Source organism: Aquarana catesbeiana, linkage group LG08 (genome assembly GCF_042186555.1).
Source record: "Aquarana catesbeiana isolate 2022-GZ linkage group LG08, ASM4218655v1, whole genome shotgun sequence".
Taxonomy (NCBI): domain Eukaryota; kingdom Metazoa; phylum Chordata; class Amphibia; order Anura; family Ranidae; genus Aquarana; species Aquarana catesbeiana.
Genome location: NC_133331.1, coordinates 33,064,831 through 33,088,895, shown reverse-complemented (window position 1 = coordinate 33,088,895; position 24,065 = coordinate 33,064,831). Strand labels below are relative to the sequence as shown.

The 24,065-nt window shown below is 43.5% G+C and overlaps 1 protein-coding gene across 1 annotated transcript in view; it reads right to left on the bottom strand.

Annotated features, from left to right (window-relative positions):
- BNIP3 (BCL2 interacting protein 3) overlaps positions 1-15,093 on the bottom strand; it is an 83,533-nt gene extending 68,440 nt beyond the window's left edge. The window contains exon 1 of the mRNA XM_073595687.1: positions 14,828-15,093. Within this exon, the coding sequence (XP_073451788.1) occupies positions 14,828-14,873 (46 nt within the window). The 5' untranslated portion in view covers positions 14,874-15,093. The remainder of the gene's footprint in view (positions 1-14,827) is intronic.
- Between the last annotated feature and the right edge of the window lie 8,972 nt (positions 15,094-24,065).

Sequence of the window (24,065 nt, the reverse complement as noted above, 5' to 3'; positions counted from 1 at the left end):
ACCCAGTCTATATATATGAAACTTATTCATGGAGACATGTGATCATACAAAATAGTTACCGTACATTTATTGGTTGACAAAAACAAATATATTAAATAAAATTAAAATACAGATTGCATCACATGAACATCTTGAAAATTAATGGAAACACCCGCAAAATGGGAGTGTAGTACCTTTGACACCATGCCAACTTCTCGGTAGAATCAAAAACCTTGTGAGAATGACAATTAAGCAGATCGTCTGTATTTCACACGTCCAACCATTACTATACTGCAGGTAAGTAAGTGGTTAACAATGTGAAATAAATTAGACGTTTGTTTTGTCAATAAAAGTGGCAACTAAAAAATATAATGAAAAATTGAAACTTTAGAGAAAAATCTACAAGGCGGTTTCGGGAGAACGATTATCAATAGTATAATATTCAATACATCAATATTTGAGAGAACATACAAGATAAAATCAACATGGCATAATTATTACCCATTCCAAAATGGCTACTGTTCCTAAAGGCTGGTTACCAGAGTTAAGATGGCAGCTTTCAAAAATGGATACTCTTATGCCGCGTACACACAGGCGGACTTTGACGGACTAGGTCCGGCGGACTTTCGAATGAACGGACTTGCCTACACACGATCAACCAAAGTCCGACGGATTCGTACGTGATGACGTACGGCCGGACTAAAATAAGGAAGTTGATAGCCAGTAGCCAATAGCTGCCCTAGCCTCGGTTTTTGTCCGTCGGACTAGCATACAGACGAGCGGACTTTTTGGATTCGAGTCCGTCGGAAAGATTTGAAACATGTTTTATTTCTAGATCCGTCGGACTTTTGGGAAAAAAAAGTCCGCTGGAGCCCACACACGATCGAATTGTCCGACAGAGTCCGGTCTGCCGGACCTAGTCCGTCGAAAAGTCCGCTCGTGTGTACGCGGCATTAAAGAGGATTTACTTCTTACGACCTCCGAGTTCCAAGGATCAGGGTTCAGGAATCTTCATGAATGTCAAAATCTGTATTCATGCATGGTGCATGGGTGTCCGTCTGTCTGGGAGTGTGTGTATCTCCCCAGTGTCCCCCTTCAGGGTGTGTCCCTGAGCTTCCTTTCTTTCATGGCATCTTTCTTGCTTCTAAATATCATCTCAGACAATGAGATCATAAAATTATACTAATGCTGGCCATACACTATACGAAAAATCGGCCGAAAGGCAGTCATTTAGACCGTTCGTTCGTTTTTTTCAGCCAGTTAATGGGCACAAAATCGATAATCGTTGGGGACGTTTTTGAGCCGAAAAAACTAAGGACAAGGTTGGACATTTTATGCCGAATGAACGATAAAATTAAAAGGTTAATGTGTTTCCCATCTGAACTGTCTGCTCTAGGTATATGTAAAAAAAAAAAAAAAAAAACGAACAAAAATGTATTTATGTCCACCGAACGATTTATCGGTCATTACATGGTGGCTCAATCGTTTGCAGTCAGGGTCGAACGTTCGTTTTTTGAGAATGGGTTTGGATTTTTCGTATAGTGTATGGCCAGCATAAGTTCTGCCCAAAAGGTATGGCTTCTTTTCTATTGGTTAAGCAAAACCTAATCATTTACCTCCCAGGGAGTTCCGAGAGTTTAAGGTAATATCACCTTCAACCACTAGGTGTCTGAGAGCAGAAAATGTGTTCTGAACTATCTTTTAAATAAAATGTTCAATTTTTATAATATGTGTTAGTTTGTAGCTTGGTGAGAAGAATATAACCACTTAAGGACCAGCCTCGTTTTGAGATTTTGGTATTTACATGTTTAAAACAGTTTTTTTTTTTGCTAGAAAATTACTTAGAACCCCCAAACATTATACATTGGTTTTTTTCTAACACCCTAGAGAATAAAACGGCGGTCATAGCACTACTTTTTTTCACACCGTATTTGCGCAGCGGTCTTACAATCTCGCTTTTTTTGGAAAAAATTCACTTTTTTGAATTAAAAAAAAAATATAAGACAACAGTAAAGTTAGCCCAATTTCTTTTTTTTATAATGTGAAAGATAATGTTACACCGAGTAAATTGATACCCAACATGTAACGCTTCAAAATTGCGCCTGCTCGTGGATTGGTGTCAAACTTTTACCCACAAAAATCTCCATGGGCGATGTTTAAAAAAATTCTACAGGTTGCATGTTTTGCGTTACAGAGGAGGTCTAGGGCTAGAATTATTGCTCTCGCTCTAACGATCGCGGTGATACCTCACGTGTGGTTTGACCACTGTTTTCTTATGCGGGTGTTACTCACGTATGCGTTCGCTTCTGCGCGGAAGCTCGTCGGGACGGGGCGTTAAAAAAAAAAAAAAAAAGTTTTATTTTTCGTATTTATTTTACATGATTTTATTTATTTTTACACGTTTTTTTGTTTTTTTTTTAAGTGTCACTTTTATTCCTATTACAAGGAATGTAAACATCCCTTGTAAAAAAAAAGCATGACAGGTCCTCTTAAATATGAGATCTGGGGTCAAAAAGACCTCAGATCTCATAATTACACTAAAATGCAATAAAAAAAAAGTCATTTAAAAAAATGACATTGAAAAAAAATATGCCTTTAAGTCGTATGGGCGGAAGTGACGTTTTGACGTCACTTTTGCCCTGCAGTGTCATGGAGACGAGTGGTCGCCATCTTCCCCTCACTCGTACAGCTAGGGGATAGACGCGATCGCCTCCGCCGCTGCCAACGGCTCCAGTAAGTACCGGAGGGCACCACCGATAAAAGTGATCTCACGGCAAAGCCTCCGCAGAGACCACTTTTATCTTGTAGCCGACTGTTGGCCGAAAACGGGGATACCGGGGTTATGGCAGCTATTATATGTTTTTCATAATACTAATTAGTTTCTTAAAGTGGAGGGCCACCCTGGAAAAAAAAAATTCCACCAAAAATCCTAAAAAAATTTTTTTAAAAATATTTGGAAAAAAAAAAAATTTTATACTTCCCTAAACCCTTGTTGCTAGGCAGTCTTCCTAATCTGCCTCTTCCTATTCCGCGGCGTGTTCTTCTCCTCGGTGAGCGGCCCCGTTGCCTTCTGGAAACTGTGTGTGTGTTCCCAGATCACCACGGGGCCATTCACAGATTGCCAATCCACTCGCGCAGTAGGAATAGCCGCAAGGCTCCACTGCCTGTTTCCCTTAGTTAGGATGGCGATGCCGGGACCCGAGAGCCAAGGGACAGGTCGGCCTCAGGCGGCCGACATCGCGGGCACCCAGGACAGGTAAGTCTACTTATTTAAAGTCAGCAGCTACAGTGTTTGTAGCTGCTGACTTTAAAATTTTTTTTTAGCTGGCCGGAATCCCGCTTTAAAACACTTCTACTTATAATCACAACTTTCATGTTTTTACCTTATAACAAATTTATTAGGTCAGCAGATACTATTTATAATCATAACTGTGACCTACAATATCATATATAATTCAAATGACTTATAACCATATAGGTACTTTTAAAATATTTCTGACTTGCACAAACTTCAAATCCTTTCCACCATGTGTTGAATTGAACTTTGAACACTTTCAGTGGATGTTTAGATAGTTTAGCTGTGTTCACAATTCCTAAAATCTACACAATGAGTTGTGTTAGCCAAGGTGTTTTTTTTTTTTTATGTGTTAACAGTCTAGTCACATATTTGTGTAACTTTTTTTTTTCTATGGCTGTGTTTGTCGCTTTTATTTACAAACCACAGACAGGTACACATCTTCTTTGTTTTGTGAAATGGGACCTTATTGTTCCCGCCATTCTGTTTCAACACAAAGTTTGTAGAAAATATTTGATCCATTGAAAACTTGGAAAACATCTGAACTCACAAAGACCTTTCAGTTCATCTGTCTTGTCTATTTGAATTTTAACATCTCCATCAGAATGTTATAAAAATATATTATTTCTTCATAAATTCACAACAGATCACTATGAAAAAGGTTTGGTAGAAATCAACGCAATTTAAAATAATACATTTTTAAAAAGCAACTGTCATCTCTGTCCCGCTGCTGGCTCCTCCTCTGACCCGCTGCCGGCCCCTCCTCTGACCCGCTGCTGGCTCCTCCTCTGACCCGCTGCCGGCCCCTCCTCTGACCCGCTGCCAGCCCCTCCTCTGACCCGCTGCCAGCCCCTCCTCTGACCCGCTGCCGGCCCCTCCTCTGACCCGCTGCCGGCCCCTCCTCTGACCCGCTGCCGGCTCCTCCTCTGACCCGCTGCCGGCCCCTCCTCTGACCCGCTGCCGGCCCCTCCTCTGACCCGCTGCTGGCCCCTCCTCTGACCCGCTGCTGGCCCCTCCTCTGACCCGCTGCTGGCCCCTCCTCTGACCCGCTGCTGGCCCCTCCTCTGACCCGCTGCTGGCTCCTCCTCTGACCCGCTGCTGGCCCCTCCTCTGACCCGCTGCTGGCCCCTCCTCTGACCCGCTGCTGGCCCCTCCTCTGACACGCTGCTGGCCCCTCCTCTGACCCGCTGCTGGCTCCTCCTCTGACCCGCTGTTGACTCACCAACAGTCCCATTCACTTTAATAGGACGGCTGGTGATGCGGCAGTGACACAAGGGGAGGGACGTGGCGGCAGCAGGTGAGTGGACGCCTGCTAATGGGCACTGCCATGATGGATCTGAAATGACAGGTGCTCTTTAAATGTAAGGACTTATTCTTGCTGGTAGTTGGAATCTTTAATACTTGCAAACAAAATGAAGGTTTCCTATTTAGGATAATACGCTGTCAGATTAGTAAAACAGCGATATCAGAACCGATTCAATCGTACAGTTTGTAGTGTACATAGATTTGCAAAACAATGTGATAGAGTAATATTCCTGAACTTTGTTTTATCTCATGGTTACTGTGAAATTGTGTGAATGCATCAATGCAGTGCATATTATCTCAACTTGCAGAGCTTGGATTCATTATAGGAGTTTACCAAAAATGTAAATATTGCAGAATATACAACCTCATGCTACATAACTAAGCTCCATTTCATGCTGAATAAACTAAATTATTAATGTATCTTAAATAGAAAACTATCTTTAGATAGCATTTTATTAAAAAAAAAAAAAAAAGATTTTTTTTTAAATAAATCATTGATTTTTATCCACCCTGCTTGGGTAAAAAGCAAGTGAATATAGGAAAGTTCCTTGAAAGCTGTCCTGCTCTCACAGCAGGGCCGAGCCTCTTTTTGAGATTTGGAGTTTACAAGTTAAAAATAGTTTTTTTTTTGCTAGAAAATTACTTGGAACCCCCAAACATTATACAATATTTTTTTTTCTAACACCCTAGAGAACATTGCATGGTCTTACAATTGCACTTTTTTGGGAAAAAATAAATTTTTTTAAATTAAAAAATAAGACAACAGTAAAGTTAGCCCAATTTTTTTTTTATATTGTGAAAGATGATATTACGCCAAGTAAATCGATACCAAACATGTCACGTGTCAAAATTGCGCCCGCTCGTCGAAATGGCGATAAACTTTTACCCTTAAAAATCTCCGTAGTGTTTAAAAAAATTCTACAGGTTACAGGTTTTGAGTTACAGAGGAGATCTGGGACTAGAATTATTACTCTCCTATAGAGCCAGCACTAAGTCCTACTGTATATAGCCAGCGCTAGGTCCTATAGAGCCAGCGCTAGGTCCTATAGAGCCAGCGCTAGGTCCTACTGTATATAGCCAGCACTAGGTCCTATATAGCCAGCACTAGGTCCTATAGAGACAGCACTAGGTCCTATAGAGCCAGCACTAGGTCCTACTGTATATAGCCAGCGCTAGGTCCTACTGTATATAGCCAGCACTAGGTCCTATATAGCCAGCACTAGGTCCTATAGAGCCAGCACTAGGTCCTACTGTATATAGCCAGCGCTAGGTCCTATAGAGCCAGCGCTAGGTCCTACTGTATAGAGCCAGCGCTAGGTCCTATAGAGCCAGCGCTAGGTCCTATAGAGCCAGTGCTAGGTCCTACTGTATATAGCCAGCACTAGTCCTATAGAGCCAGCACTAGGTCCTATAGAGCCAGCACTAGTCCTATAGAGCCAGCACTAGTCCTATAGAGCCAGCACTAGGTCCTATAGAGCCAGCACTAGGTCCTATAGAGCCAGCACTAGGTCCTATAGAGCCAGCACTAGGTCCTATAGAGCCAGCACTAGGTCCTATAGAGCCAGCACTAGGTCCTATAGCTACCACTGAAACCACTTGGAATACCATCTTTTCTATATGTAGTGCAGGTGAAAAAATAAAAAAAAATAAAAGCCGATCAGTTGCTTAAAGCAGTATTAATCCCAAAACTGTAATATATTTCAGCTTACCAAGATTTAGATTATTAGATGTGGTGGCTGCACTAGTTTTCTTCTTTTTTTTTTTTTTAGGTTTTCCCCCCCTCTGTTCTCACCTGGTGATCTGGCCAGTAGCACACCTCCTGTGTTGGAGTGCCTCCACTCTGGATGAAGGAGCACAGGGATCACAGCAGGCAGTAACATTGTTATTCTAGGGGAGGGGAGTGTTCGATGTTCTTGAAGATTTAGATATGCTGACAAAGACCCCTTTCACACGGAGCGGACACCGTCCAGCAGATCCACCTGCTCAGCGGGGAATCTGTCTGCTGATCCCCCCCCTGAGCAGGCAAATGACAGGAGCAGAGCAGACACGGACACAGCCCGCTCTTCTCTATGGGTTGGTCAGATGGAAACAAACAGTCTGCCTGTCGGTTTCCATACAACTGTCATCCAATCTGATCCGTCAGACGGATGAAGAATGGATCACCACCCCGATCAGATCGGATGCCAGCGGACAAATGTCCGCTGACAGCCGCCGCTCCCGAGAGAACAATGGGTGGTCCAATCGGGTCGTCCGCCGTTTTTTTTTTTTTTTTGGGATAAAGGCTTTACATAAATGAATAAAAGCCAGGGTGGATATAAATCAATGAAAGAAAAAAAAACATTTTTGATTTTTTTGGATTTAAATCGTTTTTATGGATTTTTATCAAATTTATTTTAGTAAAATGCTTTTGGAGTAAAAATCTATCTAAAGATAGTTTTCTATTTAAGATACATTAATGATGTGGTTTATTCAGCATGAAATGGAGCTTAGTTATGTAGCATGAGGCTGTATATTCTGCAATATTTACCTTTTTTTGGTAAACTCATTCAATGAATCCAAGCTCTGCAAGCGGAGATAACATGCACTGCATTGATACATTCACACAATTTCACACTAATGCCCCGTACACACGGTCGGACTTTGTTCGGACATTCCGACAACAAAATCCTAGGATTTTTTCAGACGGATGTTGGCTCAAACTTGTCTTGCATACACACGGTCACACAAAGTTGTCGGAAAATCCGATCGTTCTGAACGCGGTGACGTAAAACACGTACGTCGGGACTATAAATGGGGCAGTAGCCAATAGCTTTCATCCCTTTATGTATTCTGAGCATGCGTGGCACTTTGTCCGTCGGATTTGTGTACACACGCACGATCGGAATTTCCGACAACAAGGTCCTATCACACATTTTCCGTCGGAAAATCCGACCGTGTGTACGGGGCATTACAATGAGATAAAACAAAGTTCGGGAACATTCCTTTTATCGCATTGTTTTGCAATGTGCACTACAAACTGTATGATTGCATCAGTTCTGATATCGCTGTTTTACTAACCTGACAGCTTTAATCAAATCCACCCTGATAAAAGCTGAGCATTGTAAGAACCCCTGTCAGTGGTGAATGTTTTCTCTCATCCCTGTAACTAATACATCTACAAGAAAGCTTGTTCTTTAGACAAACAGACGTACTGGCCGCTTCACCAGATGAAAGTAAAGGAAAGAAAGGCTAAAAAAGAAAAAACGAATGCAGCCATCACCGAACTGAATTGGTAAGCTGCAATAGAATACATTTTTGCTTTGGTGATTGCAAAGGCTCGTTTTTTTTTTCCCCTATAAAAATAACAAACATGTTCTACTTACCTCCTCTGTTGCAGTGGATTTGCACAGAGCAGCCCAGATCCTCCTCTTCTCGGGTCCCTCTTCTGTGATCCTGGCCCCTCCCTCCTGTTCAGTGCCCCCAGAGTAAGCAGCTTGCTATGGGGGCACCGGACATTCAGACACAAAGCACCGCCCCGGCCCCGCCCCCTCTCTCCCCTGATTGGCTAGCTGACTTTGATTGACAGCAGTGGGAGACAATGGCGCCGCTGCTGTGTCTCAGCCAATCAGGAAGGAGAATCTCAGATGGCCGAGACACTCGTGGACATCGCTGGATAGAGACGAGGCTCAGGTAAGTATTAGCGAGGCTGCACACAGAAGGCTTTTTATCCTAATGCATTAAGATAAAAAAAAAAAAAAAAAAAAAAAAACTGCCTTTACAATCACTTTAATAGCTTTAAAGTTTTCCCCTTTTGTTATGCATTACACATGTATATTCTGCTGAGGATACAACAAGATGTCATTCACATGAAAGCTGCACTTTGTTTTCTTTCAATACAGCTGAATAGGATCATCTAGGGAGTGAAGGCTGACGCAAGCCCATTGGTAATTAGCATTTGTTTCTAGAAATGTAACACACCCCTCACATTTATGTAAATATTTTCTTCTATCTTTTCATGTGACAACACTGAAGAAATGACACTTTGCTACAATGTAAAGTAGTGAGTGTACAGCTTGTATAACAGTGTAAATTTGCTGTCCCCTCAAAATAACTCAACACACAGCCATTAATGTCTAAACCGCTGGCAACATAAGTGAGTACACCCCTAAGTGAAAATGTCCAAATTGGGCCCAATTAGCCATTTTCCCTCCCCGGTGTCATGTGACTTGTTAGCGTTACAAGGTCTCAGGTTTGAATGGGGAGCAGGTGTGTTAAATTTGGTGTTATCGCTCTCACTCTCTCATACTGGTCACTAAGGATGGGCTCGGGCGTGTTCGCACAGCCCACGTGCAGAGCCTGCCAGGAAGCCGGCACGGCGCTGCGCTAATCACAGGCAGTGAGACATTTCCCGATCTCTGCAGCCGCACATCGGGGAAATGTCTCACTGCCTGTGATTAGCGCAGCGCCGTGCTGACTTCCTGGCAGGCTCTGCACGTGGGCTGTGCGAACACGCCCGAGCCCATCCTTACTGGTCACTGGAAGTTCAACATGGCACCTCATGGCAAAGAACTCTCTGAGGATCTGAAAAAAAGAATTGTTGCTCTACATAAAGAGGGCCTAGGCTATAAGAAGATTGCCAAGACCCTGAAACTGAGCTTCAGCACGGTGGCCAAGACCATACAGCGGTTTTACAGGACAGGTTCCATTCAGAACAGGCCTCGCCATGGTCAACCAAAGAAGTTGAGGTCACGTGCTCAGCATCATATCTAGAGGTTGTCTTTGGGAAATAGATGTATGAGTGCTGCCAGCATTGCCGCAGAGGTTGAAGGGGTGGGGGGTCAGCCTGTCAGTGCTCAGACCATACGCCGCACACAGCATCAAATTGGTCTGCATGGCTGTCATCCCAGAAGGAAGCCTCTTCTAAAGATGATGCACAAGAAAGCCCACAAACAGTTTTCTGAAGACAAGCAGACTAAGGACATGGGTTACTGGAACCATGTCCTGTGGTCTAATGAGACCAAGATAAACTTATTTTGTTCAGATGATGTCAGGCGTGTGTGGGGGCAACCAGGTGAGGAGGACAAAGACAACTGTGTCTTGTCTACAGCCAAGCATGGTGGTGGGAGTGTCATGGTCTGGGGCTGCATGAGTGCTGCCAGCACTGGGGAGTTACAGTTCATTGAGGGAACCATGAATGTCAACATGTACTGTGACATACTGAAGCAGAGCATGATCCCCTCCCTTCGGAGACTGGGCCGCAGGGCAGTATTCCAACATGATAACGACCCCAAACACACCTCCAAGATGACCACTGCCTTGCTAAAGAAGCTGAGGGTAAAGGTGATGGACTGGCCACGCATGTCTCCAGACCTAAACCCTATTGAGCATCTGTGGGGCATCCTCAAACAGAAGGTGGAGGAGCGCAAGGTCTCTAACATCCACCAGCTCCGTGATGTCATCATGGAGGAGGGGAAGAGGACTCCAGTGGCAACCTGTGAAGCTCTGGTGAACTCCATGCCCAAGAGGGTTAAGGCAGTGCTGGAAAATAATGGTGGCCACACAAAATATTGACACTTTGGGCTCAATTTAGACATTTTCACTTAGGGGTGTACTCACTTTTGTTGCCAGAGGTTTAGACATTAATGGCTGTGTGTTGAGTTATTTTGAGGGGACAGCAAATTTACACTGTTATACAAGCTGTACACTCACTACTTTACATTGTAGCGAAGTGTCATTTCTTCAGTGTTGTCACATGAAAAGATAGAAGAAAATATTTACAAAAATGTGAGGGGTGTACTCACTTTTGTGAGATATATAAATATATATCTCTATCTGTTATCTCTGCAAATGTCAACTGCTGTAAAAACAGTTATAAATACCGCTGACACTTGGAATTTTTCTAAATACATAGGATTAACATGAACATCTAATGCCGCGTACACACGGTCGGACTTTTCGTCTACAAAAGTCCAACGGACGCTGACGGACTAAAGCTGGCTGGTAATCCGATCGTGTGTGGGCTTCTCCGGACTTTCAACGGACTTTTTTAGCCTCAAATCCGACGGACTTTAGATTTGAAACATGCTTCAAATCTTTACGTCGTAAGTACGACGGACCCCGAAATCCGCTCGTCTGTGTGCTAGTCCGACGGACAAAAACCCATGCTAGGGCAGCTATTGGCTACTGGCTATGAACTTCCTTATTTTAGTCCGGTGTACGTCATCACGTACGAATCCGTCGGACTTTTGTGTGGTCGTGTGTAGGCAAGTCCGTTCGTAAGAAAGTCTGCCGCAAGTCCGCCGAAGGTACGTCGGAAGTCTGTTGGACAGGCTGTCGGACTTTTGTAGACGAAAAGTCCGACCGTGTGTACGCGGCATTAAGATCAATGAGCTTCAAATGCTAACCAGGCAACAATGCAACCATGCTAATCTTGGGAAAAGTCCCCTCAATATACCTTCAGGGCTGCTATACAAGGTTTGATTTTCTCATGCGGGCTGAACGAGAGATAGTCAATCAATTTCCCCATTTTTGCTAACATCTTATTGTTCGGCCAATAATTTTCCCAACCAGCTCATTCGGTTGGGGGGGGGGGGGGTCGTAAAATTCAATTTCTGCCTGGGAGCCACAGATGTGCGTACAGCCATTCATAGAAATCAATGACTGTATATAGTACTAGTACACATGCGTACGGACGTACACCCCTGGAGGCAGGGCCGGTGCTACCACAAAGCAAAACTAGACAGCCGCCTAGGGCGCCCGGCCACTGGTGTTCATACTCTCTTCTCGCTGCAGCAAGCAACCAAGTCTCAGCATCAGCAGGCAGCCACCGCTCCGTTCGCACATAGTGTCAGAGGCACAGTGGCGGCGGAGGACTGTGTCTGTGTCCCGACTCCCAAATGAATGGAAGCAAGCAAACTTTCATTGAAGGGCGCTGGGGAGGCTGCATTTGATGGGCGCTGGGGAGGCTGCATTTGATGGGCGCTTCATTAAAAAGATGGGGTATACATGGGCAGGGAAAAGGGGGTGGAGCCAAGGGGGGACGGCAAAATGAGATTTTGCTTAGGGTGTCAAAAATCCTTGCACCAGCCCTGCCCTGAGGGCGGCTCACACCATGAAACAGTGTGTTCCTTTGCAATTCACATGCAAACGGGTGCAGTGGATTTCAGCCTATTCATCTGAATGCTTCCCTTGGAGTGGGATCGCGTGCCTGCGCGATCCCGATGTGCTCGTGTCACCCGGACATGGCACATCTCGGATCGGCAGGAGGACTCTGTGATTGGCCCTCCTGATCACATGATGGCCGTGTCCAATCACAGCCATCATGTGATGTAACTAGAGAGACGTTTGTTAGGCGATCGACTCTCCTTCTCCTCATACAGAGCTTGTTAGTGAGGTAAAGGAGAGCGGATCTCTGCAGTCGGCTGGTGATGAGTGTGTATGAGCTGTTTTTTTTGGGGGGGGGGGGGGGGGGGGGTTTGTTTTTTTAAACAATGATCACCAGCCTAGTGTCCCCACACAGTAAAATCATCTGCCCCAGTGATCATCTGCACACATCTGCCCCAGTGATCATCTGCACACATCTGCCCCAGTGATCACACAAACCAAATGTCATACACTTATCAAGATTCTTTTTTACCAAAGACATGTAGCAGAACACATTCTGGCCTAAATTTTATGACGAAATTTGATTTTATTGGATTTCTTTTAAAACACAAAGTAGAAAATATTGTTGTTTTTTTTTCAAAAATGACACTTTTTTTTCACTTATATCGCACAAAATTTAAAACCCAGCGGTGAATAAATAGCACCAAAAGAAATCTCTATTTGTGTGAACAAAATGATAAAAATTTCATTTGGGTACAAGTGTAGCATGACCGGGCAGTTGTCAAAGTGCGACAGTGCTGAAAGCTGAAAATTGCCCTGGGAAGGAAAGGGGGTGAAAGTGCCCGGTATTGAGGTGGTTAATTGGACTTTTGTCAAGCCAAATGTTGCTTTCTTAGCTACCCGTGTCTCAAATTTTGGTCAAATGTTTTCAGCCAGCAGAATTTTAAAGTCGTCAGTAGGGACCGAAAGTCTAACTTTTCTGAAGTCTATAAAAAATAATTATATATATTATATATATCTATATCATTTCCAGAATGACTGCAGCCTCTGGTCACGGGATTCTTTGCTTTACTGTCTCCCCCTGCTGTGGTCCCAGTAAGTAGATAGAGCTTGGGATGCACTGCATTTTCACAGGCTCAGGCCGGGCTTTTAGAATAGATCGGCAGCTACAGCGAATTAGCTTAAAAAAAAAAAACGCATTGTGGTGCGAAAGACGATTGGCAGAATGAAAATTAGAAGTACTCAGCAGATCGTCTCTGCCGGCCGCAGTCAGTTTTAAGAGAACAGTTTTGTATTTGTGTGACGTGTACCTTTAGGAATATAGCGGAGTGTTTCTTTTGTAGGTGATAAGCCGTTAGTCAATATGCTTCTGAAAACAAAGCCGCGGTTCACACTCTGTACACAGCAAATGACTATTCAGCTCCAGTCCCTTATTATATTATTATTATAGGCTCCTATTAGACAACAGTGACCCTGTGACCTATAGGATTGTGTCACATAAAGAAACGCTGACCTATCACTGGATGTATTCACTTCACACATACAGCAGGGTAAAGGTCAACAATGATTTGGGGGGGGGGGGGGTTATCTGTACCAAGTTGTCCCCTGTCACTGCTTTCCAGAGACAGCTCTGGGAATAAACACGGACACTCCCTGCACTGCCAATCAAAGGGCCTGGCGTCCCGGTACGCTGCATTAACACATGTGCTTCATGCACATTTATTTGCACAATAACGTGTGTTGCATTAAGGCAGCCCATTCAAATTAATATATTTGTCAATGCATAAAAAAATAAATGAAATATATAAAACATTTTTGGCAACCCAGTGCACCACATTACATGGTAATGTCTTACTGTACATTGTGGTGTGACATATGCAACATATGTGTGTTGGAGCTGCATGGACTTAGTGCCCTTTTGGTGCAAGATGGATAAAAAGATGAATAAAGACGGATGAAGTATAGAAGGAGGTATAGATATAAAAGTATAGAAGGAGGTATAGATATAAAAGTATAGAAGAAGGAGGTATAGATATATAAAAGTATAGAAGGAGATATAGAAGCATAGAAGGAGGTACAGATATAGAAGGAGGTATAGAAGAATGAGGTATAGATATATAAAAGTATAGAAGAAGGGGGTATAGATATAGAAGGGGGTATAGATATAGAAGTATAGAAGGAGGTATAGCTATAACAGTATAGAAGAAGGATGTATAGATATATAAAAGTATAGAAGAAGGAGGTATAGATATAGAAGTATAGAAGAAGGAAGTATAGATATAACAGTATAGAAGAACGAGGTATAGATATATAAAAGTATAGAAGGTGGTATAGATATAGCAGTATAGAAGGAGGTATAGATATATAACAGTATAGAAGAAGGAGGTATAGATATATAACAGTATAGAAGAAGGAGGTATAGATATAGAAGTATATAAGGAGGTATAGATATAACAGTATAGAAGAAGGAGGTATAGATATATAAAAGTATAGAAGGAGGTATAGATATAGAACAGTATAGAAGAAGGAGGTATAGATATATAACAGTATGGAAGAAGGTATAGATATAGAACAGTATAGAAGAAGGAGGTATAGATATATAACAGTATAGAAGGAGATATAGAAGCACAGAAGAAGGTATAGATATAGAAGGAGGTATAGATATAATAGTATGGAAGAAGGTATAGATATAGAAGTATAGAAGGAGGTATAGATATATAAAAGTATAGAAGAAGGAGGTATAGATATAGAACAGTATAGAAGAAGGAGGTATAGATATAGAACAGTATAGAAGAAGGAGGTATAGATATATAAAAGTATAAAGTGTAAACATCATCTAATAATAAAACCAGCAGTATGTTTTTCCCATGTAGTGATCGGAAACATGGGGGGGGGGGGTGTTGTGTAGTCAGGACCCCAGTGCTGTACAGAACACCCCCCCCCCCCCCATCTCCAGTAATTGGGGGACACACGTGACGTCACGGGTGTGTGGCTGTGCTGACCAGGATTTAGCGGTCACCCCGCTCCATGTACACAGCAGTCCTGGGAAAAGCAATCCCACTTCTCCCCGCTGACCCTCGGAGCTCCTCCATAGGTGTGCACAGCAGGGCGGAGGAGGAGTGATCAGTGGTGCCCCCTATAGGGCGGGTAGAGCGGTGGTCTTACCCTGCAGAGGCTCTTCCTGCACACCGTGTCCTCCATGCTGAGACATAATGCTCGGTGCTCCGGGCTCCGCACTCTTCTCCCTCCACACCTGCCTACCACAGCTGTCTTTGTCACCGAGCTTGTTATTGTTATTGCTCTGAGCTCTGGTGACGCCGCACACGTAGCCGCCATCTGATTGGCCGGCCGCACATTCCACCCACTGAGCTGGACGGCAACGTTCCAAGGAGGAGGAAGCGGCGCCTCCTATTGGTGGGTTCGGAGTTCCACGCGTTGTGTAGAAGTTGGCTGTGATTGGCCGCTCCAGGGATCTGTCATTGGTCCCCCTGTCATTGCTGGAGGGGGGGTGCACAGGAATCCCAGGGCAGAGGGGTGGACGTGTCCACTGATTCATATTCCCACTTCTAAATATAACCCCAGGTCTATTTATAGAGGGGGCAGGATTATCAGATCTGTCTACAGAGGATCACAGCTCCCAGCCGGCTCTCCCTTCAAGGGACTGTCCTTCTTTCCCCCCTTAGGTGCCCCTAGATGTATCTGATGTACTGTATATTGTTCTATAGAAATAAAAATAATAATTCTTAACCACTTCAGCCCCGGAAGGTTTCCCCCCCATCAGGACCAGACCAGTTTTTTGCGATTCGGCGTTGCTATAACTGACAATTGCGCGGTCGCGCGACGTTGTACCCAAACAAAATTGACGTCCTTTTTTTCCCCACAAATAGAGCTTTCTTTTGGTGGTATTTGATCACCTCTGCGGTTTTTATTTTTTGCGCCGTAAACAAAAAAAGAGAGACAATTTTGAAAAAACGCATTATTTTTTACTTTTTGCTATAATAAATATCCCCAAAAAATATATAAAAAACATTTTTTTTCCTCAGTTTAGGCCGATAGGTATTCTTCTGTATATTTTTGGTAAAAAAAAAATCGCAATAAGCGTATATTGATCGGTTTGTGCAAAAGTTATAAAACGTCTACAAAATAGGGGATAGTTTTATGGCATTTTTATTAATGTTTTTTTTTTACTAGTAATGGCGGCGATCTGCGATTTTTATCGGGACTGCGACATTACGGACACATCAGACAATTTTGACCCATTTTTGGGACCATTGTCATTTTTACAGCGATCAGTGCTATAAAATTGCATTGATTACTGTAAAAATGACACTGGCAGGGAAGGGGTTAACCACTAGGGGGCTAGGGAGGGGTTAAGTGTGTCCTAGGGAGTGATTCTAATTGTGGGGGGGCTGTGTGTGACACGTCACTGATCTCTGCTCCCGATTACAGGGAGCTATGAACAGTGTCCTGTCACTAGGCAGAATGGGGAGATGCTTGTTTACATCAGCATCTCCCCGTTCTTCCTCTCCGTGAGACGATCGCGGGTATCCCCGTGGACATCGAGTCCACGGGACCCACAATCCTACTCACGGAGCTCGCGGCGGGAGCGCGTGCGTGCTGATAGCACGGCGGCAAATTCAAAGGGACGTACAGGTACACCCATTTGCCCAGCTGTGCCATTCTGCCGACGTATAAGTTTATGCGGCAGTCGGAAAGCGGTTAATTGGTTTAGGCAAAAGTTATAGCGTCTACAAAATAGGGGATAAATTTATGGCATTTTTTATTATTATTTTTTTTTTTTGTACTAGTAATGGCGGCAATCAGTGATTTTTAGCGGGACTGAGACATTGCGGCGGACAGATCGGACACTTTTTGGGACCCATTGACATTTATACAGCGGTCAGTGCTATAAAAATGCATTGATTACTGTATAAATGTCACTGGCAGGGAAGGGGTTAACCACTGGGGGGGGGGGATCAAGGGGTTAAATGTGTTCCCTAGGGAGGTGTTTCTAAATGTTGGGGGGAGGGGACTGACTGAAGGAGGAGAGAGATCGCTGTTCCTGATCGCTAGGAACAGACGATCACTCCGTACTCCCCTGACAGAACGGGGATCTGTTTGTTTATATTGATATAAACAATAAAGCTGCGCTAAATTAACATAAATACCAAATACAGTGATAATGTGAATTATCGTGTAATAAGTCAGTGATTATGATAACCCAAAAATTGTGACAAAAAATATACACAATAGGCTGTGAAAAAAAGTCTGTGGTATCAGATAATCAAACGAGTGACATCCAAGAAAAAGGGATCAATCCACCACTTCACCAAAAAGCACCAATGGACTAGTGAATCTCCACCGTGTGAAATACAAGCTTACCAGATAGCAAGCTTAATGAAGCCCGTGGCTTTAACCCAGCCGGGGTCCTTGATCCAAGGCAACAGCGACAGCACTTGCGGTTCTGTGAACGATCCGAACGAATATCCAATCAGGATTCCATGAAACCCATTACAGGTGGCTGACCGTTACCGCTGTGGCTCGAGTACCTATCCACACCTATTTGGAAGCTTGCTGTAGTTTGTCCGTCTGCTATATTATACTATACGCCAATGTGAAAAAAAGGTGTCTCCTCTGGGCTGGAACCACTGAAATGATGTCACATAAAAAAGGTTATAAAAGCAATATAGGGAGAGCCTTGTCCGACGCGTTTCATCCAATTTGGACTTCACTTTTTGATGCCCCTGTAGAAGTCCAAATTGGACGAAATGTGTCGGACAAGGCTCTCAGTTCCCTACATTGCTTTTATAACCCTTTTTATGTCATCACTTTTTATATCTTTGTATATTGGTTGGTTCCAATAAATGTATTTTTTGACCTGCACCATCGGAGCATTCTATATTTTTCTCCCCATACCTTTTGGTTTTACGAGAAATTGGGACGCTCCCACCAGATGTCCTGCTTCCCTTGACTCGGAGGACATCATTTCAGTGGTTCCAGCCTAGAGGAGATACCTTCGGAGACCCTGGACCTCTATTACTATCCGGGAGAACCTTCCATCTGATTCCATAAGCCTATTTGATTCGGTGTCATTGGCATTCAAATCCACCTGCTCCGGTAAGGGTATTTTCACCTTCTTTACTACAAGAGTTATCATTAGATAAATCGTATGTCAGAAGACTTCCTCACTCTTATTGGATTTGCCATCCATCTTACTGTTTGGACTTCATCATCTTCTTTATATACACAATGAACTGGATCATACCTTTTTATCACTGAACTTTGTTAGTTCACATATATGTGTCTTTTGTTAGCGCTACATTTTTTTCACTTTATCTTATTTGAATTCCAGTCACATTCTAGTGTAGCTGCTTGTTATTTTATTTTGTTTTTATTGGGTCAGCGCAGTTATACCTTTCACACTGTACTATACACTATGGAATCCTGATTGGATATTCGTTCGGACCGTTCACAGAACCGGAAGTGCTGTCGCTGTTGCCTTGGATCAAGGACCCCGGCTGGGTTAAAGCCACGGGCTTCATTAAGCTTGCTATGTGGTAAGCTTGTATTTCACACGGTGGAGGTTCACTAGTCCATTGGTGATTTTTGGTGAAGTGGTGGATTGACCCTTTTCTCTTGGACGTCACTCATTTGATTATCTGATACCACAGACTTTTTTTTTCACAGCCTATTGTGTATAATTTCTTGTCACAATTTTTTGGTTATTATAATCACAGACTTTAGACACGATAATTCACATTATCGCTGTATTTGGTATTTATGTTCATTTAGCACAGCTTTATTGTTTGTATTGTTTTTGGCGCGTATCTCACTTTCTAGCTGCAGCTTTTAGTTAAGGGGTGATTTGGGTTAGTGCAGTGTTCCATATATTTCTATTTTGTTTATATTGATAGATCCCCGTTCTGCCTTTCTGTGGAGCGATCGCAGGTGGTCGTGCCCCAGGAAGACGTCACAGATGACGAAACATGTATGGCGGTGCTACGCGCTGACACGTCATCACGCCCCACGTGACCCACGTGATGTACAAGTGTCATTTGTTTTTTAAGCTTGCTGGCTGTTTTTATGTCCTATGCGGCTGTGTCCGTTTTTCTAGCAATAAAGGCTACTCCTTTGTGCTGGTGACTTTTGTCATAGTGCACTCCACAGACCGGACTCTTCATTCCTAATCAGGATTCCGTGGAGGATGCCTTGCTGCGTCCAGCGTGCCCTAGGAGGACGGAGGCTCATTTTTAGACCCCACAGAGGGCTAACTCTGCTTGCACAAAAGACCTTGCTCTTTAGGGGGTCCACCGGTTCCGGTAAGGGTCCCCACGCACCGAGTGGGGTTTTGACTTGAGGATCTACCGCCCCTTCACCTTGTCTTCTCCCTTTCTTTTTCTTCGTTGGTGAAGGTGGAAGGATTTTGGACTTTACTACTCTTTTGGGATTATTATTATTTTTCACATTTTAATTACGGACTCAATTGTTATTTTTATTATTGTTGATGTAAAGTTTTTCATATAGACTTTTACACACAGATTTTTATTCACTGTTTGTTTTAGAATTTGTTTCATTGCAACAGTGCACCTTTTTCTGTGTTTCTTTCATTGGTTTACAAAGGACTGCTCACGCTATCAGCGCAACTTATTTGTACACATTTGATCACTCTGTACTCCCCTGACAGAACGGGGATCTGTTTCTTTACATTGATAGATCCCCGTTCTGCCTCTCTGTGGAGCGATCGCAGGTGGTCGGCGGACCCCGCGACTGCCGGCCACGCGCATCAGCCCCCCCCGCTGTGTGCCTGCTATAGCTATTAAAGGGACCGACGTACAGTTACGGTGATTTGCGGGAACAAGCCGACCTGCTGCAGTATAATGACGTCAGCTGGTCGGCAAGCGGTTAAAGTAGATCTATAGGCAAAACTTTTTTTTTTTTTTTTTTCATTTTGGATAGAACATGGGAGGGCTATAAACCCCCTTTTTTTTTCGCCATCCCACTGCAGAGATTTCCCTTTACTTCCTGCCAAACAGGAAGTGAGATAAAATCCAAGGAATTTCTTGGGGACCCCCAGATCACCAGAACTAGTGTCCTCATTGGAAGATTTCCCCTCTATTACTTTTCTGGGGACAACCCAAAGTTTGCATCATTTCTTTTAGTTTCACTTTCAATGATAATGATAAACAGGACAAATACAGAGGGTGAATCTCCTTAACCACTTAAGGACCGCCCCACGTACATGTACTGCAGCAGGGCGGCCCTTAAAGCGGAGGTCCGCCCACCCCACGAAAAATTTAAAATCAGCAGCTACAAATACTGTAGCTGCTGACTTTTAATATAAGGACACTTACCTGTCCAGGGAGCCAGTGATGTTGGCACCCCAGCCAATCTTCGGATCGGCTTTTTGGGTGCAGCCACCACCATTACCTGTAAGTGAACCCAGCAGTTAAGCCTTTCGGCTTCACAGCCGGTTCCCTACTGCACATGCATGAAGCGCACTGCGCTTTCTAATTGGCCTGGCAGCAGAGAAAGGAGGAGGGGGGGGCTGAGCTTCGCCACGGCACCATCCCCGGAAGTGGGGAAGGGGACCTGTCAAACAGGTCCCCGTTTCCTTCTCTCCCCTGAAAGGTGCCAAATGTGGCACCGGAGGGGTGGAGGAGGAAACGAATAAGCGGAAGTTCCACTTTTGGGTGGAACTCCGTCTTATGCGCAAAATCACGTACCTGTATGTGATCATCTTCTTTGGCTCTGGGGCACGCCGATGGAGCTCCGCTGTGATTCTCCACTTACCTAAGCAAGTGATGCTAGAATCCAGCTGTTGCCTGCACTATTTCACTGTTTGGCACGTTTAATGAAGCATTGGACTTGTTTGCTGCTGCACAAGTCACTTTTTTATTGAACTGTAATATTGCTTTTATACAACTGTGAGCACCTATTGTTGGCACTGGACACTTTATTTCATCTGTCACAGACATTGTGATCTCTTTGGACATCCATTGTAACATTGCACTTTTGCGGTTTAGTTTGCTTTTATGTGATTTATTTTCTAAATATTTATTTTTGCACTATAAGCGAAGTGTTTACACTGCAGATTGAATACACTTATGTCGATATTTTTTCTTTAGGACTATTTAGATGTAGTCTGGCAATTTTCACCTACTTTATATTTATATAAATTTTTCTTTGAGCACAGCACATTTATACTTTTATTGTTTGCTTGAGGCTATTACCACATTGTATACCGAGTGCAGGAGATTAGCCTTCCACCCAGGAATATCCTAGCATGATTGCACCTATGCATCAGTGTGTATTTAAAGATTAGCGCAGCACCATTCCCACTTATACAGTGACAGTGCTTTTTTTTTTAGCACTGATTACTGTATTGGTGTCACTGGTCCCCAAAAAGTGGCACGCAATGTCGCAGTCCCGCTAAAAATCATTGATTGCCGCCATTACTAGTAAAAAAAATTGAAAAAATAAAAAGTCCATAAATCTTTCCCGTATTTTGTAGATGCGATAGCTTTTGCACAAACCAATCAATATTAGCTTATTGGGATTTGTTTTTACCAAAAATATGCAGCAGAATACATATTGACCTAAATTTATGAAGAAATTTGAATTTTTACATTTTTTTATTGGATATGCTTTATAGCAGAAATGAAAAAATATTGGGTTTTTTTTTTCAAAATTGTCGGCCTTTTTTTGTTTATAGCGCAAAAAATAAAAACCACAGAGGTGATCAAATACCACCAAAAGAAAGCTCTATTTGCGGGGGAAAAAAGGACATCAATTTTATTTGGGTACAACGTCGCAAAACCACGCAGTTGTCAGTTAAAGCAGTGCCGTATCGCAAAAAATGGCCTGGTCATGAAGGGGGTAAAACCTTCCGGAGATGAAGAGGTTAACGGGGGCACAACCTGCAAAAAAAAACTGACTGGTGTTCTAATCCCCCTCCACTCTATCCAAAAAATAAAAAAATAAAAATTTTTTTGCCTTTAGTTATACTTTAAGGCATAGATCCCAACTTTGTGAGATGGGAACGAGGGACACCTTAGCAAAAGTAAGTAGGCACAGGACACGCCCCCTGACACGCCCTCTTAAAGGAGAATTATACAAAACAAACGAGTTAAACCCACATTTTTTTTTAGTTTTTTTTTAACCACTACTATTCCTTTATACTGATGTAATGCCTACCCTGATTTTCCGGGAGCCTGATGGTGACTACCAGGTTAGGGATGGCTGACATACATTCTCAGAGTGCAGGTTTGTGGCCTTGGTGGGTAATGAATAAGAAAAAAACATTGGGCGCCAGTCACTTTTATGCTGTAAACAATAGAGAAGTTTATTTCTCAGAACAGGAAAAATGTGGGAGAGAGGGGACAGGGCATAGGACACCCTTAAAAAACGATCAGCAACAGGCAGATTGGCAGAAAAATAGGTGAGATAAGGTAGACAGCAGTAAAGAAAGTAAGAGCCTTGAAGCTGATCCAGCACATCTGTACTTTGTAGGACTGTCTGTCTCCTGTAGTAACTGAACTTTACTCACTGCTTCATGCACGGATTCCCTTGGATGAGTTCTCTCTTGCAGTCATCCCAGCCACTTTATAGCCTCCTGCTCCTGAAGGGTCTCCCCTGGTTCTTCTTTAGAACTCCATCCCTCTAGAATCGTTTCTGGATCTTTGGCAGGCTTTCCTCTGCATAACTTGAACACCTGGATAGGCCTCTGATAGGATTAGCAGCCGGCAGCCAGGAACTATACGCACATCCACCCAGGCCGAAGCCCTGGGCGGTAAGACTGACCCTGGTCACCTGACTTCTTTCCATTAAATAGCTTTTCCCAGCATGCATCACAGAGAATATGAATGGCTGAGAAAAGTATGTTTATCCATAACTTGCATATACTGTAGCTCATCATACTAATGTCAAAGGCAAAATCACCACCTACTGACAAAAGGGAGAAGCCACAAACAAATGTAATTAGCACAGAAGTCATTTAACCACTAAACAATACAAATTAGCCAGGCTGGCTGCCACCCAGCATAATTAAATTTACCTACTTTTAGGACGAGGGTGCTACACTCTCCCCCTGCCAAGGAGACTACGTTCTCGGAGTCTGCAAAAAAACATTTGCTCTCAAGCCTGAGAGTGGATGTCCTGGCAAAAAAGTGGATGGGAAAGGGTAAAGGAAAGGTTTAAACTTTGAGTACAAATACGTGTGGCATGCCATACGAAAACAGGTGAAAAATGCAATAAAGCAATGACATTACATCTATCTATCTATCTATCTATCTATCTATCTATCTATCTATCTATCTATCTATCTATCTATCTATCTATCTATTTATCTATCTATCTATCTATCTAATGTACTATATGATAAGTAATAGAAAATTTGGTTGGTGTTGAATGAATTTAAGACACTGTCTCTCCTTAACCAAGGAAGATGCAAAATAAGCATCACTGTACACACTTAAAGGTTCTTTGTCTCTCCTTAGCCAAGGAAGACACGAGGGGTACAGGAACACCTGAAAATAGAAAAATAGAAAGGCACGCAGTATGGAAATACGAAATCCTAGCAATATTCTATATCTACCACTATAGTAATATCTATCCTAAAGCAAACATTTATGTATTCGTTTGAAATGTCTGTCCTCAGCAGAAGAAGACAAGTGTTATCACTATACATTACACTAAAGAACACATATCTACATATATCTATTTAGAAAAGAGAGGAAGACAAGAGTATATAAGGGAAACTCACCTTAGTATATTTTTAATATACTCTACAGTCCTAGCAATTAACTATACACTGAAATATCAACAGTATGAAGTGGACCCTACTCCCTAGAGCAGGGGTCTCATCGTACCGGCCCACGGGCCATTTACTGCCCGCGGACCGGTTACAAATGGCCCGCAGGCAGGGCCGATCCTGGGCGGGTGCACGGGGTGCACCGTACACAGGTGCCGCAGAGGAGGGGGGTGCTGAAGTGCCTGGAATGTCAGGTGAAGTGGCGTCTCTAGGAGGGGAAAGATCGCCCCCACCAAGTTTATTCCTTGCCCCAGCTTATTACATGTGGCAGCGCGCAGCGTCTGGGAGCTTTCTCTCTGTCTCCTGTGTCCTCTCCCCGCATGCTGCTGCAGCCCAACGCGCACAGCATAGGAAAACAGACACAGCACAGGAGAGCAGAGAGAGAGAACAGAGCAGGGGGAGGATCTGCCCCCCCCCCCCCCTGCCCACCTAGGTACTGATGATCAACCTCAGGGAGATCATGGAGTTCTTGGTATGCCCTGCCACTAGGCCTGTGTTGAAGCCAGGGCCTGACAGGAGGTGAGGACTCGAGAGGCAGATTATCAGGCCACGAGCTGACTGCCAGGCCGAGCAAAATCCTTAGTTGGGTGACTG